This window comes from Zalophus californianus, chromosome 5 (genome assembly GCF_009762305.2).
Source record: "Zalophus californianus isolate mZalCal1 chromosome 5, mZalCal1.pri.v2, whole genome shotgun sequence".
Taxonomy (NCBI): Eukaryota; Metazoa; Chordata; class Mammalia; order Carnivora; family Otariidae; genus Zalophus; species Zalophus californianus.
In genome coordinates this window covers 84,936,709-84,954,689 of record NC_045599.1, presented here as the reverse complement: position 1 = coordinate 84,954,689, position 17,981 = coordinate 84,936,709, and the positions used below count along the sequence as shown (strand labels likewise).

The 17,981-nt window shown below is 33.9% G+C and overlaps 1 protein-coding gene across 8 annotated transcripts in view; it reads right to left on the bottom strand.

The window, feature by feature from the left end:
• Positions 1–17,981, bottom strand: part of FER (FER tyrosine kinase) — a 449,342-nt gene that overhangs the window by 319,239 nt on the left and 112,122 nt on the right. For all 8 annotated transcript variants that reach the window (XR_003522180.2, XM_027606296.2, XM_027606298.2 and 5 more), the window contains 3 exons: positions 8,386–8,569; positions 5,575–5,712; positions 4,875–4,994 (listed from right to left, as the gene is read on the bottom strand). Coding sequence is in view for 7 of the 8 variants with exons in the window: in XM_027606296.2 (XP_027462097.2) it covers positions 4,875–4,994; positions 5,575–5,712; positions 8,386–8,569 (442 nt within the window). In the remaining variant the exon portion in view is untranslated. The remainder of the gene's footprint in view (positions 1–4,874; positions 4,995–5,574; positions 5,713–8,385; positions 8,570–17,981) is intronic.

Genomic DNA, 17,981 nt, shown 5'->3' with positions numbered 1-17,981 from the left:
AGTAGAGCAGCAGTCCTTAGCCATTTTGGGTCGAAGGCCTCTGAAAATTTGTAGGAACCTGCCACCAGAAAGTAACACACACATTTCTACACACAATTTTACTGGGTTTATGGTACAGATTTTCAATCCTGTCCACACGATAAAAGTCACCTGGAAAGCTTACAAAAAATCCCCATGCCTAGACGATGCCCTCACAAAACTTGATTTAATTGGTTTGGGTTAGGTCCCAGACATCAGCATTTTTTAAAGCTTCTTTACTGATCCTAACATAAAGCCAGAGAGGAGGACATCTACTATTCAAAAACTCTCTGAAATCTCTCCAGAAAACCCTCTTCATTCACTTGCTTATTCAACAAAGATGTTAATTAATCATCTGTAACATCCAACATTTAGCCAAAAATTCTGAAGAGTCCAAGAGAAATGTAGTCCAGTTTTTTTCTCTGTTTCACAGTCACTACGAATCAGCAGTCTGGCAGAGTGCCAGCATGACTTGCATTATTAGAAGAATCCTCCAGGAGTCAAATACTAATGATTCTCACTTCCAAACTAATGTACCCTTTCACAAAGGACAGGGTCACCAGATCACTGAAATAAACATAAAGGAATGCAAAACAAACAAACAGTTTTGAAGTTTTCCTATACTATTTCTTATTACAGCTCTTAAATGGGTTCAGGAAAAACATAGAACATGGGAAAGCACAGGCCATAAAACATTGGCATTTTCAAAAAACGCTTTTGAGAGTGTTCTATTCTAAAACTATATACAGCAATGTGATTGGGGAACAAATGTTTAGTGAAAGGATAGGAAGTGACACAATGGGAGTAAAAACAAATAGCTAATATTCTGGAGAGAGTCATGCTACAATAAAACTGCAAAGATGAGAGAAATAAAACCACATTTATTTAACATTATTATAAACATTGGCCCCAACAAGCTTCCCTACTCACCTCATAAAATTTACCTCCGTTCCGACATATCATCTACATGTATACAGACATATATATGTACTACTTTTTTATTAATAGACTCATTTCATAAATATTACTGTATAACTTGCTTTTGCCTTTTATTGTATACTTTAAAGATCTTTCCATAAAAGCATATATATATAAACCTACCTTTACTCTATTTAAAATAGAGTAAAACCTGCATAATCTAGATAAATTGTGGATATAGTAAGGATATACCATAATTCAACCAACCCCTCATAGATGAATATTTAGCGTGTTTCCAGTATTTTGCCAAAACAAAATGACTGTTTTAAGACCTTTATAATCCTTGGCCTCTATCGAAATTAATATCATATATATTAAAATGTGGTTTCTCAGAAATCCACATTCATATACAGATATTAAAATCTATACTGTACACCCGAAACTAATATAACACTGTATGTTAACCAAAAAAAAACAACTAATCTATGAATTTTGAAATATTTTTGTTTTTACCAAATTTAATAATTAATGAAAGTGACATAATATAGCTTGTAACATAATTTTCTTTTCATATTTAGGAACAAACAAAAAGTTTGCAGACCTCAAGTATTTCCAAAAGCCCATGAAAAACTAAGCATTGCACTTGGAGTCCACCCCAAGCAGTAATTAAAAAAAAACAACAAAACCAGCACCTAGAACTTGCTACGTGCTTAGAATGCTATTCTAAGTATTCTACATTTATTCATGCATGTAAGCTTTACAACAACACTATGATTTGGGGGCCATTATTATTACCATTTTATTTTTGAGGAAAATGACACATAAAGGGACTAAGTAATGTGTCCAGTTTCACAGAGGTAATGTCATACTGAAAGGATTCAGAACCAGGCAATCCACCATGTTACACTTGTACATAGATCTTTGCTTACCTATCGGCTAAAGTTCTAGAAGTAAAATTTCAACTCAAAGTGTATAAGCAAGTACAATTTTGATGTATGTTGCAAAATTATCCTCCCAAGAAGCTTACACTAATTTACCTTTCTGCCAAGACTTTATAAGAGGGCTTATTTCTCTATACCCTCCATATACCCAAGAAGCTTACACTAATTTACCTTTCTGCCAAGACTTTATAAGAGGGCTTATTTCTCTATACCCTCCATACCATCTCTATACCCTCCAGTGGGTATTATCAAATTATTTCATCCTTGCCAATCTTCCTTTTTAAAAATGGATATTTCTTTATTGTTACAGGACTGTTGGTCATTTGTATTTATTTTTCCAAAGCTATCTATCTGTTCATTTGTTTCATTCATTTCTATTGGATATAATGTTTCAGTACATTCAACAACAAAGTTGATAAATTAATGCCTCAAGAAAGAAATTAGTTTAACTTTAAAGCACTAATATTATGGTAAAAGGAAAGCAAGACTTTGTATCATATTAAATATATACATATGTGTGTATATATATATAAATTTTTAATGGTATTATCTTAGATTATTTTAACAGTGCCAATAAACACACTGTATAACTCATTCTTAGAATAAAATTCTCGAGGGAAACCTGCTCTTCAACTCCTATCCTATTTAGACACTGTTCAGTGAAATGTAGCTGAAGTTTTGCCTCAGTAAGATGTAAGCAATTAAATTTTCTATCACATTATCAAAGATTTATTATCCTTAATTTATTACATTTTTTTCATTGCTTCATCACCATAATTAAGAAATGACTTATGCGCATAACTAGTTTTGTTCTCATTATACCTTGAAAAGCAATAAAACAAATTATTCTTTGGTCACAAAATCTCTTATTTTACATAAGCTTTAACAGGTAGCTATTTTTAATTTTACCATATTATACTCCAATATTTCTATGCTCATTCTTTCTTGGTGTTTTTTAAAACAAATTGATGGATTTTAGCATCCATTAAGGTATTAACCCTTGCAACCTTAAATATACAGTAAATATATTCTGATGAATAAATGAATAAATTACTTGGGACCAATACAATGATCAAAAAAACAGGAGTAATTTATGTCATATTCCTTCACCAAGCAGCACAGGAATCAATAAATGAAACTTGTCACTGCACAAGAATTAAGAAACTCTACTATCTATTTTGTACCATAAATCCAACTCTATTGTTTACAGCAGAATTTCTCAACCTTGGCACTATTAACATTTTCACCAGATAATTCTTTGTTGTAGGCAGCTGTCCTATGCACTGTAGGATATTTAGCAGCATCCATGGCCTCTACCCACGAGTTACCAGCTGTACCTTCCCACCTGACAAACAAAAACGTCTCCAGATATTGTCAAATGTTCCCTGAGGACAAAAATCACCCAGGGTGAGGACCACTGGTTTAAAGATAGCTAACATTATAAGTGTATATCTAAATCCAAAGTGAGACTTCTGTGAAGAACTTCAAAACTTGGGAATAGCTTCAAGAATCCCAATATGGTTGCTAGAAAAACCTCCCTAATTCAGTGTACTCCCATGCCTCCCTTCCACTCAACAGTCAAACCACCGTAACTTTTAAGCCTTCATTTTGTTCAGGTGATTCAACAAGAATTTGTCAGTTTCTTCTGTCCCACCTGCCCAACTTTAAAGTTATCAAACCCCTTTCCAAGAGCTAGTTGTAGCTCTCTTACCACTCGGTTAATCATTTGTAACACCACAATATTACTGAACAATAGAAAGGAGATTGCTAAATTATATTAGATGGGGACTTTTGGCTGAGTCTTTGAGGTAAAGTGCCAACAGGTCAGATGATACTACATGTCCAATATTGAAGACAAATGAGTGCATAATCATTCCTAGCCGTGGTTCTGACCCAGAAGACAAGTATATACAGTGCTTATTAATAAATGTTTCTTTGTGTTGCTCCTAAAAAAAATCAAGGGATGAATTAAATATCTATTTATTTGAAAGAGAAAGAGTGTGAGAGCATGAACAGGGGGGAAGTGCAGAGGGAGAAACAGCTCCCCACTGAGCAGGGAGCCCAGTACGGGGCTCGATCCCAAGACCCTGGGCTCATGACCCAGCTGAACACAGACGCTTAACCAGCTGAGCCACCCAGGGACCCCTGAGTTAAATATTTAAAAGTAGAGTGCCTTAACTATGCTTTCCTGTCTTTCTTTCTTTCTTTTTTTTTTTAAGATTTCATCTATTTATTGGATAGAGCACAAGCAGGGGGAGCTGCAAGCAGAGGGAGAGGGAGAAGCAGGTCCCCCTCCTTGCCCCGCACAGCAGGGAGCCCACATGGGGCTCGAACTCAGGACTCTGGGATCATGATCTGAGCTGAAGGCAGATGCTTAACTGACTGAGCCACCCAGGCATCCCATTAACTACGTTTTCTAAATTTAAAAATATACTATTAATAGCCTCTAATACTTGAAAAGACTTAAAAACACATTAGGATTTCTCAAAACTCCTTTAAAATATTAGGCAACAATAACAAGGTGAAGAACTAATTTATTTAAAAGCATATAACAGAAGGCATCCCTGCTTAAAGAGAAAAGAATTCAAAGTCAAATTTTTATACTAAATACTTCTGACACCTATGAGTTTCTTCTTTACCACTCTGTCTTCTCATTTCCAAAATGGTTCTGCCAGAAAGTTTTGAGTATTGAATGGGAAATAAATAAATAAGTAACTTTTGAAAAGAATGAACCAATATTCCAATATAAGTAACTGGGCAAGTGACTATACCATCATGCAGAATTTTGATTTTCAGAATTACCAAAATTAGGAATCACAATGAATAAAGTTAATATATTTTTCAAAACATTTCTTTCTGACCAAACAACAATCAGTTCATTTTTAATTTACTTTTCATTACTTGGAAAAAATAAAGATTGGAATTTTAAATCTGATAAAGTAAAACTATAAATAATAACACTAATATTTAAACTGTTCAGATTTTCTAAATACTTACATTACTTGTAAACTTTCTGCTGTTAAATTATTCCACATAATTTCATTTGCCTGAAGATTTTCATTTTCTTCTAGTAAGGAAGTATCAAACTCAATTTCTTGCTCTTTAGCAGCCGTTGTTCTAATAAAGCATGCCAAATAATTTTGATCAATATGAATATACTATCATAATATATCTTAGTATACACCAAAGGCAGAATATGTGTAATCCAAAATTATGTTCACAAAATAGAGTAAATACAAATAGAATAAATCAAATTAAACCCCAGGCACCAAGATCTAGTCACATAATTTCAGCCTTAATTTCACTTGTAGAATATGAATATTAACCTGTTTTATTACTGTCACAATGGTAATGAATATGCATGGATAAATAATTGATGCATCATAAATTTAATATACATATAGTCATAGTATTATCATTATACAAATGTTGAAAAAATATATAACTTCATGGATTAAATACAGGTTTAAGCAATGATACAGTAACAACCGACAAATTTTTAAAGATAATTATATAAATTAAATAGTTATCACTGAGAAAGAACTTTAAAAATAATTAAAAGCAGATAAATTAATCAGTAATATCGTATGTCCTAACAAGCTCTTCAATACCTTATTTTAATTTAGCTAAATACTATATGGTAGAAAAAATAATACTGTCACAAATACTGAAAGAAGAATGAAAATATTATACATACCTGTGAACATCTATGAAATTATTATATTCTGTGCTAGGGTCTATCTGTTCAACCGACATTTGAATCTCTTTATGGACATTCACTATTTCCTCTGTAACAAGACTGGTTATCTGGCTGTATTCATCAAATATAGCTTTTCTGAAAACAAAAATAAAATTTTACAACATTTTTAAGTTTTCAAGAGAAACACAGGCCGAAAAAGGATTCAGAACAATAAACGTAAGAAATATAATACCAGTATCTATAGATGGTGATTTTATGCACCACCTTATTTCATATACCTGGATAGTAAAGGGATTATACAAAGGCACAGATTAACAAGTTACATTTGATATAATATAATAATTGCAAATGATCTAGAATAAGGCATTACCTTTTCCAACATGTATTTGACGTGTTCAAAATGTAAGGTCAGGTTGATCACTTTCTATTTCTAAAGACTGAACACAGAAATGTTCAATTCCAGCACATGGAACTGTGGATCAATTCCCGTCTCTTTAATGTTTCTCTCCAGTGGCTGCTACTTCCTCAAATGTCCTACCTCTTGGTTTTCTCTTGCTCCTGGGCCCCTGCTCTTTCCTCTATACTTAATTAGAAAGTTCAACTGGTTCTATACCTTCAGTGACATCTAGATCTTCTCCTGACCTCCAGTCAGCAGGAAAAATGTCATAAAACCTATTAGCTTTATCTAATGAATACAAAAGGAAAAACTATGCTGTAGCAAAGACCTGATCTCCAACTAAAGAATGCTATGCTGTCAAAACATACACTGGTCAAAAGCGGCCTCAACAATGAGTGTGGACAGACAGGGTTATCTTGCCTTTTCCCAAATAAATATAAGGCATAGTTTGCTTTTCTTTTCCAAAATCATTACTCATAAAAAACTATTACTTACAAAATCTCTCTTGTTTACTATTCTCCCAAAAGCCAAATACTGTTTGGGTTTAAAAAAAAAAAAAAAAAAAAGATTCAAACTGCTTCAGGCAATGCTAATTTGAAATGATTACAGAAATCACCTGACAAAATTTAAAGAAAAGGGGAAGGCAGAGAAATTTAAAACAGATTTAGTAAATATCCCTGGGGTTCTGAATATCTGAGTAGCCCTGAAAGTACTGAATGATATTAATGTAAATGACCCCATTTAGATAACTCTCATAAAGCAATACCATAATATGATGTGGAGATGATTATTAATATCCACCTTTAGGACAAATAGAATTTTAAAAAATGAATTCTCCTAATGTTGTTAAATAAATGTGACATGGAATTCAATTTCAGTGAAATCATCATGCTTGAATATTTTAAATGCTAGATCTAAAATAATTTACTGTTAAAGATAATATGCTACAGGAAACTACTATGTCTCAAAAAGACATCTAGTGATGATGAAGATGCCATTATTGAGGATTCATGTGAAGAATTTGAAAAAATAATGACAAATGAAATGAGAATAGGAAAGGAAGTATTTCTGAATCAACAATATGTAATTTAAAGTAGACATAACTATGGGGTGCCTGGGTGGCTCAGTACGTTAAAAATCTGACTCTTGATTTCAGCTCAGGTCATGATCTCAGGGTCCTGAGATGGAGCCCCGTGTGGGGCTTAGCAGGGAATCTACTTGAGATTCTCTGTCTCTCTCTCCCCTGCCCCTCCCCACTCATGTACTCATATGCTCTCTCTCTCTCTCTCTCAATAAATCTTTAAAAATTAATAAAAAATAAAGTATATACAAATTCATACATTAAATATTTTAGGTAGATATTTTATCAATACCATTAGAAGTTTACATATTCAAGTCAACTAAAAACACTTTTTTATCTTTTTACTGGGAAAATGGGAGATCACCTAAACCAGCTAACGAAGCAGGTGAAGTCTACCAAAGCATGGCTTATCTTTTTCTGTTGTCTTATATTGATGTCTATGGTAAACATGTATGCTTTTGACATATTGCCCAAAGTATATTGTTAGCTTCTTGAAGGCAAAAATTGTGGCCAAATCACAGGCAGTGTGTTTTACATACAGGAGAACTTCAATAAACATTTGTTGATTTCAACCTCACACAATAAAAGCTGGCAGATAAACCTTCAAAAAATTCTTTCCTTTGATGGAGCTAGAGCTCTCTAATACTAAGTGAAGTAAGTCAATCAGAGAAAGACAGATACCATATGATTTCACCCATGTGTAGAATTTAAGAAACAACAACAAATAAAATGAGCAAAAGGAAAAAGAGAGAGAGAGAAACCAAGAAACAGACTCTAAGAGAACAAACTGATGGTTACCAGAGAGGAGGTGGTAGATTGATGGGTGAAATAGATAAAGGGGATCAAGAATACACTTATCACAATGGGCACAGGGTAATGTATAGAATTGCTGAGTCACTACATTGTACACCTAAAACTAATATCACACTGGAATTAAAATTAAAAACTTAAAAAAATGATTTCCTTTGGACTTCTCAGGTGCTCAATATTTAAACACAACCGTCTGAAGATAGATATTCACTTAACACTTGTCAACTAGTGATTTTTTTTTTTACCTAAATTTCCAGCTAATGGGAGTAGAATAAAAACACACAAAAAGAAGGACCATTCTTAGGGCTAGCTGGAGGATTTAGAAGATGATAATAAGCTGAATGGACACCAGAAGTGAAAATCAAGAAGGACCAAGGTAAAACAGATCTGAAATACACATTGGGCTGGATCAATAATGAAGTTCACAAAACATAGACAACCTCTATCCAAAAGCTTACCTAGGAGAGAAAATAACATTAATTCAATTAAATTAAAATGCCAAATAGGAAATGGAACTTACAGTGCTTTTATCATTTCTTCTTGCATCTTTTGTAAGGAGTCCAGAAGCAAAGGAAGTGTGGTGTCATAATACTGATTCTGATGAAGCTGTGCCCCTTTCAATGCCAATACATACTGATTATGCAACATATGAAGTTTCATTGTCGCTTTGTCATATCGTTCCTTGGCCTTTTCGGTTTCTTTCCCTGAAGAAAACATTGAAGAACATTAACAAAGAGATAAAGAAACTTATCTTCTCTATATGCAAACTGAGTGACCACCATTTTATATCTCACACATTTTATGAATACTCAACAAAATTTTATTGAACATATACTATATGCTCAGCTCTGTGCAAAGTACTACTTATTTGCCAGTACTGTGCACACAGGCTGCTATGAAGGAGGCATAAATTACAGTAAATGTATGGTGAATGTAAGTTAATGTACAATTTTTTATAAAATTATACAGAAAAATAATCCTCATTTTCAAGAAGCTCACACCAAATTGGAACAACAACGCATATAGACTGTATAACCAAGGAAACAAGAAAGTTTATAAATAATGTTAAATTTTGAGGTCTGTATTTGAGGTATCAATAAAGACAAGGGGAGTCAGAGGAAGCTTTGTAGAAAAAACAAACATGGGGCATGTCCAGGCAGGTATAAGAAAGGCAGAACAGACAATAATTCCTCCCTTTCTGCCTGTCTTCCTTTCATTCACTGAATTTTATTAACTGATCACCACCAGAACTATGCTAAACATTAGTAATTCAGTACCTAGCAAAACCAAGTCCTCAACATAGAGCCCCTGGTCTGGTGAATTGGAATAGTGAGGGGAAATACGGAGAGAATAAGCAAAATTACATAGGCAAGCAAAGAAATAAGCTCAAAGAGAATAAGTTTTAAGGAAGTGAAGGCAATATGTCTATAGAGGTAGGGCAATTTTAGGTTGTGAATAATTTGAAAATCAAGCAGAGAAATTTAAACTTGATATGGGAGAAGTCCAGAAGATATTGATAATATTATGAACTAAAACTTTTGGGGGTGACTTTACTAAAATCACTCAGAAAATATTTACAGATTGACAATATAAATGAATATATAAATAAAATTTTTAAGCAGGTCTTCAATTTTTGGTGCAAACCAAACAAATATTTCTTGTCAATTATTTAGATTTAGGGATTAAACTTTTCAAAATATTAATTTTTGCCCTTTTCCCAAGGAGAATCCTCCAAATGAATCTTTTCCCAAAAATAGATGTATTTTGAGAATTTTTGATACCACAGGCTCTCCTCTGCTGCCACTCTGTTTCAGCCTCGCAAGCATCTGAGTATTCCCTATAGGTAGGAGTTGGAAAAGCATTCCCTGTTGCAGGATGTCCCTAGCCCAGGGCCAAAAGGAGAAAAAGTCAGTGTTTTTGTGGAGAGGGGAGACTGCAGATCCTCAGACATGCACTGGCAGAGCAACAGAATAAGAACAGTTCCCTTGCTTTTCTCATCTCCCCTCCAATTCTCAGGCATAGGAACCACATCTAGCTCACCAGCTAGGCAATCTTTCCGGCACACTGGTAGATCTCTGCTACCTACAAATTATAGTGGTTCCAAGTACTAGAACCACCACTGACTTCTAGGTAGCTGCACGTAATTATTTTACAGAGCATAATTCTCTAGCCATAGTCCATGAGCTGGTTCCTGCACATGAGGATATTACTAATTACCCAAGTTATTTGCAAACTGCTGCCCTAGATAACCTATTTTGCTTTATAACATAAAGAACTTCTCAAGGAGAAAATATTTTAATCACCAGAGTATCTTTTCTAACCCTTCTCATTGCTGTCTGGAAACAGGTTCTAATACCAGACTGGGAGGATGAGAGTAAATATATTAATTCAGTTCCGAGCTGAAGGGATCAGAAAAAAATAACATTGAGCCACTACAGAAGTAGATTTTCTCACTTTTTGATTACAGCTCACAGGATAATATATTTTACGTCATGAGCCAAAACCATATACATTTTTAAATATATAATTGAAATAAACTCGTGAAAGGCATCCTTACTATCCTTACTATGAATGATGCCCTGTGATTTTTAAAAGATTCTATTATATTTGATTTTCAATTTTTTTAAATCTTCATTGAAAAACCAGTAAATTTTTTTGCCTCAGTTAATACAAATCCCTAGAGAAATTTTTACTCATCCTGTATGGCACTAGGGATAATCTTTTTAACTTCACAATTATAAATCACTTCAATAATACTAATCATGAATGATTTTTAAGATTCTCAGGAACACATTCTCCTACATGTTCAATCACTATAATAGTTCTTTACATAGAATACTATATTTATTGACTGATAAATATTGCTACTTGGCATCCTTCAAAAAATGTCCCTGAGAGCCAATGCAGTTGACACATCTATGGCCAGCCTCAGAGCCTCCCTCTAAAATAACAACCCCTTTTTCTCCCTATCCACACAAGTCAGGACGAGACTCTTATATGAAACTAATACCCAAGAGCCAAAGCACATACCCGACCAAATTGAAATCAATGTTTTGGCTGGGAGCCAAATCACAGTAATGTCTGAATGAGAAAGAGAAGTTCACAAACACCTGCTTCAGAAGCCTCCAGAGCAGCCCTTTCGAGGCCTTTTTGTGTTGTTGTTCTTTTTTTTAATTTCATTCATTTTTAAGCTAGTTTAAGGATATGTTAGGAAAATTTGGCAAATTCTGACAGGAGTTCAAAAAGTCATATACAATTACACAGACAAATTGATCCCAAGTAATAAAGAAGTTTTCTAGAGTCTACATGTTGATAAGAAGAAAATAAGGCAAGCATTTACCAGGCAAGAATATTTAAGTACTGTGTTCTAATTTGTTAATTTTTATTATAAATTCAAAATTATAATTACATAGTAAATTCAATTAATTCCATATTTTATGTCACTTTTTAAAAAATATTACTTTTTATATGAACCCTATTATTCCTAATTAATTACTTGGATTTTTTAGTGTAACTTCAGGAGTCAGGCTCTCCACATAAACATTTTCATGGAGACATTTAAACCACCCATCTGTCCTCCTATTTGCACAGATTTTTAAACTGCACACTATCTATCTGTCTTTCTAGCTGGTGAAAAATGAGGCACTAAAATACAACATCTAGCTAAGATTTCGTAATTTAAAATAACATTAGAAAAGCTAAGAATTCTCACTTTTTTTCTTTATCATATCTAGTCTATGACAAACAACCTGAAAAAAACTGTTACAACCAAAATGAATTATCAACAGCTTATCAGTGATCATTAACACAATTTAGAAAAAATTAAATGCCTTTGAAAACATCCAAGTCAGAATTCATTACATTAAAATACTACTACTACTAATAATGAAGTCTTTAAAAAGAGCTTTGGGTCTAAAACTGAATTTGGGTGTATCTCTTAGTAGGTTTTTGGTTTGTTTGCTTTTGGACTCTATAGCTCACACACACTTGTGCACTGGGTTATAAGGTGTACTTGTATATGCACACAACTGATCAACCTATCTATATTTCCCTCCTACCCTCCTTCCTCTGTAGAAATGAACAAAAAGTTTCAAAAACATGCTCACTTGCCATGATTTGGAAAGGGATTCTATTATATTTTTTCCTGATTTGCTTTAAAATAATTATTTAGGTCCCATAAAAACTATATAAGTAAATTCAAGAAATAGTAATACTCTGTGAAAACCAGTTACAAATAATTTTTTTTCAATTTTATTCACTTCCTAAAATATGTTGCAAAAAACTACCTAACATGATTCTTGCCACATAGCTTCTTGGTGCAGAATATTTCACATCACTATTACCCTTTCTTAACTTTTAAATAACGATATTTGAGCTTAAAATTAATGTGAAGTATGCAGAGCAAGTAGATTTTTATTGACAGACACAGAATTATACCTCTGTTGCCATATGACTTTTTTTAATGATGAGAGGCATCAAAGTAGGGCATGAAGGTGTCCTATGTGTCAATTAACAGGGAGGAAAACATCCAATTTTTCCTCCTCCACATAATGAATTTCACAAAGAGACTGAATTATAGTTCTTTTGCCACCACTTGTTGACAAATCTGTTTAATGTTTGTAATAAGAGTGTATATACAACACGTCATGCCATAAACAATATATGAAGCTAGCAAAACTCAGTTAGGTTAAGTTTGACATTTACAAGAGACAGGCAAGACTACTCATTAAGCTAGTCTAGAAAGTCAAGTATTTTTTATTATAAACTTCGGAAGTGTTTACCATTTGTTAAATATTATGGTGGAAAGCCTCCCAATAGTAAATGAGAAGTGATTATTTTCAAAAAGTAAAATGCCTGCAAGAAGACTCTGCTTTCATTTGGGTAACTGAACATTCTACCATCTTACATTGTTCCTTCCTTTCAAAACATTCCTCCTCAACTATATAATTTCTACTTATTACTCTCAGCAAGAAGAAAATGAACAAGAATTCATCCTAATTTATGAGTTACTTGGGCCAAATGTCCACATGTGTTTTTTTCACATGAAAGTTAAAATTCAAGTATGACATGTGGGAACAATGAATGAGCTACCCATTTATTCAGTGCTATTCAGACAAAAGCAGAGTTAAGAAGTAGGTTTTTTCTCAGCTTCTCCTTTGATCAGATGTGCAACCCAAGCAAATCTTATAACCTAAATTTTATCTTCTAATTTCCAATCCTGGGAGTTAAATTATCTGCCCTTATCAACTCACTGGGTTGTGGATGGAGACTGAATGGCAAAAAACTCAAAATGCAACAGCAAAGGCTAAGGAAGACACAGAATTTGGAGAGCTGGAAAAAACCTTTTGATCATAATGCTCCTATAAAGCATTAAAAACTACACTAGGTATATCCATACTGTGCTATTTTTAATAAATTTCGTGGCATATGAAAAAATTGATATATCAATCAAGAAATATTTACTAGATGTGTTATGAGTTCTAAACTGTTCAAGGAACTAAAAGAGTGATATTTTATTTAAAAATTGAGCAAAATACCTTTAAAGAGTAAGCTCTCTAACTCTGTGCAATATCATTTCCTTGCATATAGTGATTGCTAGATTCAACTGACCAACAATCTTTTAATAACCTATAAATTGAATGGTATACCATGCTCAAATCTATATTCTATAATGTAACAAAGCTGTGAAGGGGAGGGTTCTGGGTAGCCGCGATGAAGCAACAGCATAATTCTGAGTTTCCCACATAGCATCTGAAAATTTAATGAAAAGCAAAAAGAAAAATAAATAAGTCCACATCCTCAGCATAATAGGGAGAGAATGTCCAAAGTTTAAATTGTCTATGAATAGAAAAATAAGCACCAAATCTCTGTAAAATCTCTCACCCTCCCACTGCAAGCCTCCTTGGACACCAAGGGCTGTTCTGAAAAAAAAGAAGGAAAAAGAGAAAAGCTAGCAGTGTACTTAAGACTGATCTAAAACCATCATCAGAAGAAAGTTCATTCCACACGTGAACAATACTGGAAAAGCATAATGGTAGATCACAGCACTGACTACAAAAAAGGGAACTAAAAGTGTGTGTGAAGGCAAGGGAAACAGTCTTAGAGAGGTAATACACCAGGGGCAGAAATGGTTAAAATGAAGGAACTTTGGGGGCGCCTGGGTGGCTCAGTCGTTAGGTGTCTGCCTTTGGCCCGGGTCGTGATCCCAGGGTCCTGGAATCGAGCCCCACATCGGGCTCCCTGCTCCACAGGAAGCCTGCTTCTCCCTCTCCCACTCCCCCTGCTTGTGTTCCCTCTCTCACTGCGTCCCTCTCTGTCAAATAAATAAATAAATAAATAAATAAATCTTTAAAAAAAAAAAAATGAAGGAACTTTGGAAACTCTGAAGGAAAAATGAAGCAAGAGAGAAAACAAATCCTGCAGGAAAAAAAATGAAAATAAAAATAGATAAATAAGGGGTGCCTAGGTGGTTTAGTCGGTTAAGCATCTGCCTTTGGCTCCGGTCATGATCCCAGGGTACTGGGATCAAGCCCTGCATTGGCTCCCTGATCAGAGGGGAGCCTGCTTCTCCCCCTCCCTCTGCCTGCCACTCTGCCTAATTGTGATCTCTCTCTCTCTCTCTCTCTCTGTTAAATAAATAAGTAAAATCTTTAAAAAAATAGATAAAACGACACATCAATCTTTGTCAAGAGCATGAAGGGTACAAGATTTTACTCTACGTGCAAGCTAACAATGTAGCCTGCCTCAACTTCATGGAGGTGGGCAGAAGACACAAGTCTCCTGGGACAGAGACAAAGGACAGTTTATTTCTCATACTAATATCAGTAGCTAGAGTATCATCATTCGTCAGTGGGGGGAAACACATTAAACAATGTCAAATGACAACTAACAAACTAATAGAAAATATATGTACCATGAATAACAGATAAAGGTACATTCACTGTAATACACTTAAAAATTCTTAAAATTTAAGGGAAAAAAAAGACCAAAAACTAGAAAGAAAAAATGGGCAAAAGACAATCCATACACCCCCCAAAAAAATTAAAATGACTTTAAACATATAAAAATGGTCAACATCACTCTCTCACTCATAATAAAAGAAATGCCAAGTAAAATTATGAGATGTTATTTTTCACCTAGCAAATTGGCAAACACTCTGTTTTGGCAAGTGTGTGAAGAAACAGATACGCTTATACGTTTCTTTTTTTTTTTTTAAGATTTTATTTATTTTTTCAACAGAGAGAGAGACACAGCGAGAGAGGGGGGAGTGGGAGAGGGAGAAGCAGGCTTCCTGTGGAGCAGGGAGCCCAATGCAAGGCTCGATCCCAGGACCCTGGGATCATGACCTGAGCCGAAGGCAGACGCTTAATGACCGAGCCACCCAGGTGCCCCACGCTTATACATTTCTGATAGAAATGCAGATTGGTACAATCTTTATGGAAGGTATAAACTACACACACATTTATCTTTTACACATGCAATCACACACTTCTAGGAATTTACACTTAAGATATTCCTCTAATGATTAAAAAAAAAAAAAAAAACCCACTCAGGTTATTCGTGGTAGTAGTAGCATACATAACTGGAAAAATTAGAAAAAAACTGTATGTCCATATACAGAAAGTACTTGAATGAACTTACAATGAAATGCAATGCAACAGTTAAAAAGAATGAGAAATAAATCTACAAACTGAAGTATTGTGATTTTTAGGATACAATATGAAGTAGAAAAGCAAAGTGAAAAGGAGTATCATAGTATGATAGTTTCTGTATAAGAAAGAAAGAGAAATAACTAAAGAAGATATAGTTCTCTAAGTTATAGTTTTATACAGTTCTGACTTTTGGAACCATTAATTTTTAACCATTAATGAAACAGATAAAATCAATAAGAATAAGAGAGGAAAAAAACAACTTAAAATGGGACAACAGAAATAAGTGAACCAACCTATATTTCCAGTGAATAACATAATCACACTGAAAGGAAAGGAGTGGGGAGGAAAAGAATTAATCTAAGTAACGGTGGAAAATAATATTTGATTACAATGAAAGACTAAAGACAAAAGAGCTCTAAAGAAATAATGAATTGTAGTTTCTTTCTTCAGAGGCATGAGTTAGTAATTCTGAAATTATTTTCTGTTATTTTAGGATTGAGCAAGTAAGTAAATAGATTGTAACTAACAGAAGCCAGATTTCTCACTGTCAGAGAAAGAAGTTGCAAATACATGAATAGGAAAATACAGAATGAACACATGGCATTGGACTAGAACCAGAAGTATCATATCAATACAAACTCTTGAGTTTTAATACAGATAAACAGATTTAGAAATTAGGCACAGATATACTTGTGTGCATGTATGTATACACATTTGCTTATTTCTTAGCTCTGTCCATAGAGAGGACTTAGAACAAAAACACCCCAGTAGCAGTGAGCACACCCAGTGCCCAAATAATGGTTTCTAAATACTAATTGGAAAACCATTAAAAGGAACTACGGTTCCTCAGAGAGGAGCAGGATCTAGAGCATGAAAAGTATAAGATGAGCCAGAAAATAAGTGCTCAGTGAATGACAGGAACACATCAAAAGGACAGAGGAGCCACTTTCAGTTTCTCTCAGATACAGAGAAAGAAAAGATAAAGCAAATGTGGCAAAATATGAATATGAGTGAAGGGTATATGGGTATTCTTTATATTATTTTTTCAACACTTCAGTGAGTCTGAAATAATGTCAAAATAAAGGTTAAAAATCGAAAGCTGCAGAAATCTGATCAGAATTCAAAAGTATCTGAATATTCATTAAATCTAAAAAATTGGAGTTTTTTAGTCTACAGATGAAATGTCTCAATGATTTTTCTTTAAATATCAAAATACTTACTTCCCAAAATAAAAAAGAAAACTTGGTTTCAATATGTATGTTTCAAAGCAGGTAGTCCACTACGAGCAGTATTAATACATAAAGCTAGCAAGAATGAAAAAAAATTATCACTTTATTTTATAAGACTAGTCAAGTGTGTGGAATAACAACGTTTCCAGCAAATGAGAGTCTATAACCCTTTAAATTTTTAAAGTATGTTCTGTGAGGGACAGATAATCTTTTCTTAAAAGATGCCTGACAAGAAAATTAAAACAAAGGCTCATAAAACAGTCATAATAATGTTAGGATATAATTACAGAGGAAGAAGTATAGAGATCATCATTTATTTAGCATGAATAACCAACCAGTAAGTGACCTCAAACTCTGAATAATGTACTATAATACACAAGATTATCTAATAAGTTGGTGAATACCTTTAATTAAGTGGCTTAAAAGCTACAGGATATATATAAAATATACCTAGAAGAAACAAAGTACTCATTGCCTCGGGAGAAAAAAAATAGGTAATGGGTAGAAGACAGACTCTTCACTGTACACTTACTGGTTTATATCTTGTGATTTTGAATTTAGAATCATGTAAGTGTGAAGAGGGAGCCCAGGAACCCTATTAAGAAAAGTAATCCCAAGAAAACTTCAACAAGCTCTAACCAGCATATCTACCTTCTTATCTGAATAAAGCTGTATACTTGTCCTTCTCTCTTAAGACTATTACTATAAATAAACTGCCCCTGCTCCTCACTAAAACCAATCCATTCACTTGGGACTAGATTCATCACCTCTTTACCTACTCAAGGACATTGCTACAGCCATTCTTCCTTCATTCTGCTGCCTCATCAGCTTTTCCTTTTCTCCTAGAGCATTTTCATCAGCAAAAAAGCTGTAGTTGCTCTTAATCTTTAAAAAAAAAAAAAAAATTCCTCCCCTAACTACTTTCAGTTAGCTCCCTCTCTCTTCTTTCCTTTACTGCAAAACTACTGAAATGGTTTGTCTGTACCAGTGATCTCGTTTCTTTTCTCTCATTCTTTCTTGAACCCACCCCATTTAAGCTTTTTCCTTTACTGCAATATTGTAACTGCTCTTTTCAAAGTCACCAATTACCTACATTTTACGAAAGTCCAGTCTTGGCCCTCATCTTATATTTTAGCACTACTTAACCTAACTGATCTCTTGTTCTTCCTTGAAATCCTTTCCTCCCCCATTTGACTTCCAGAATAACACATTCTTTTGGTTTTCCTTTTATCTTG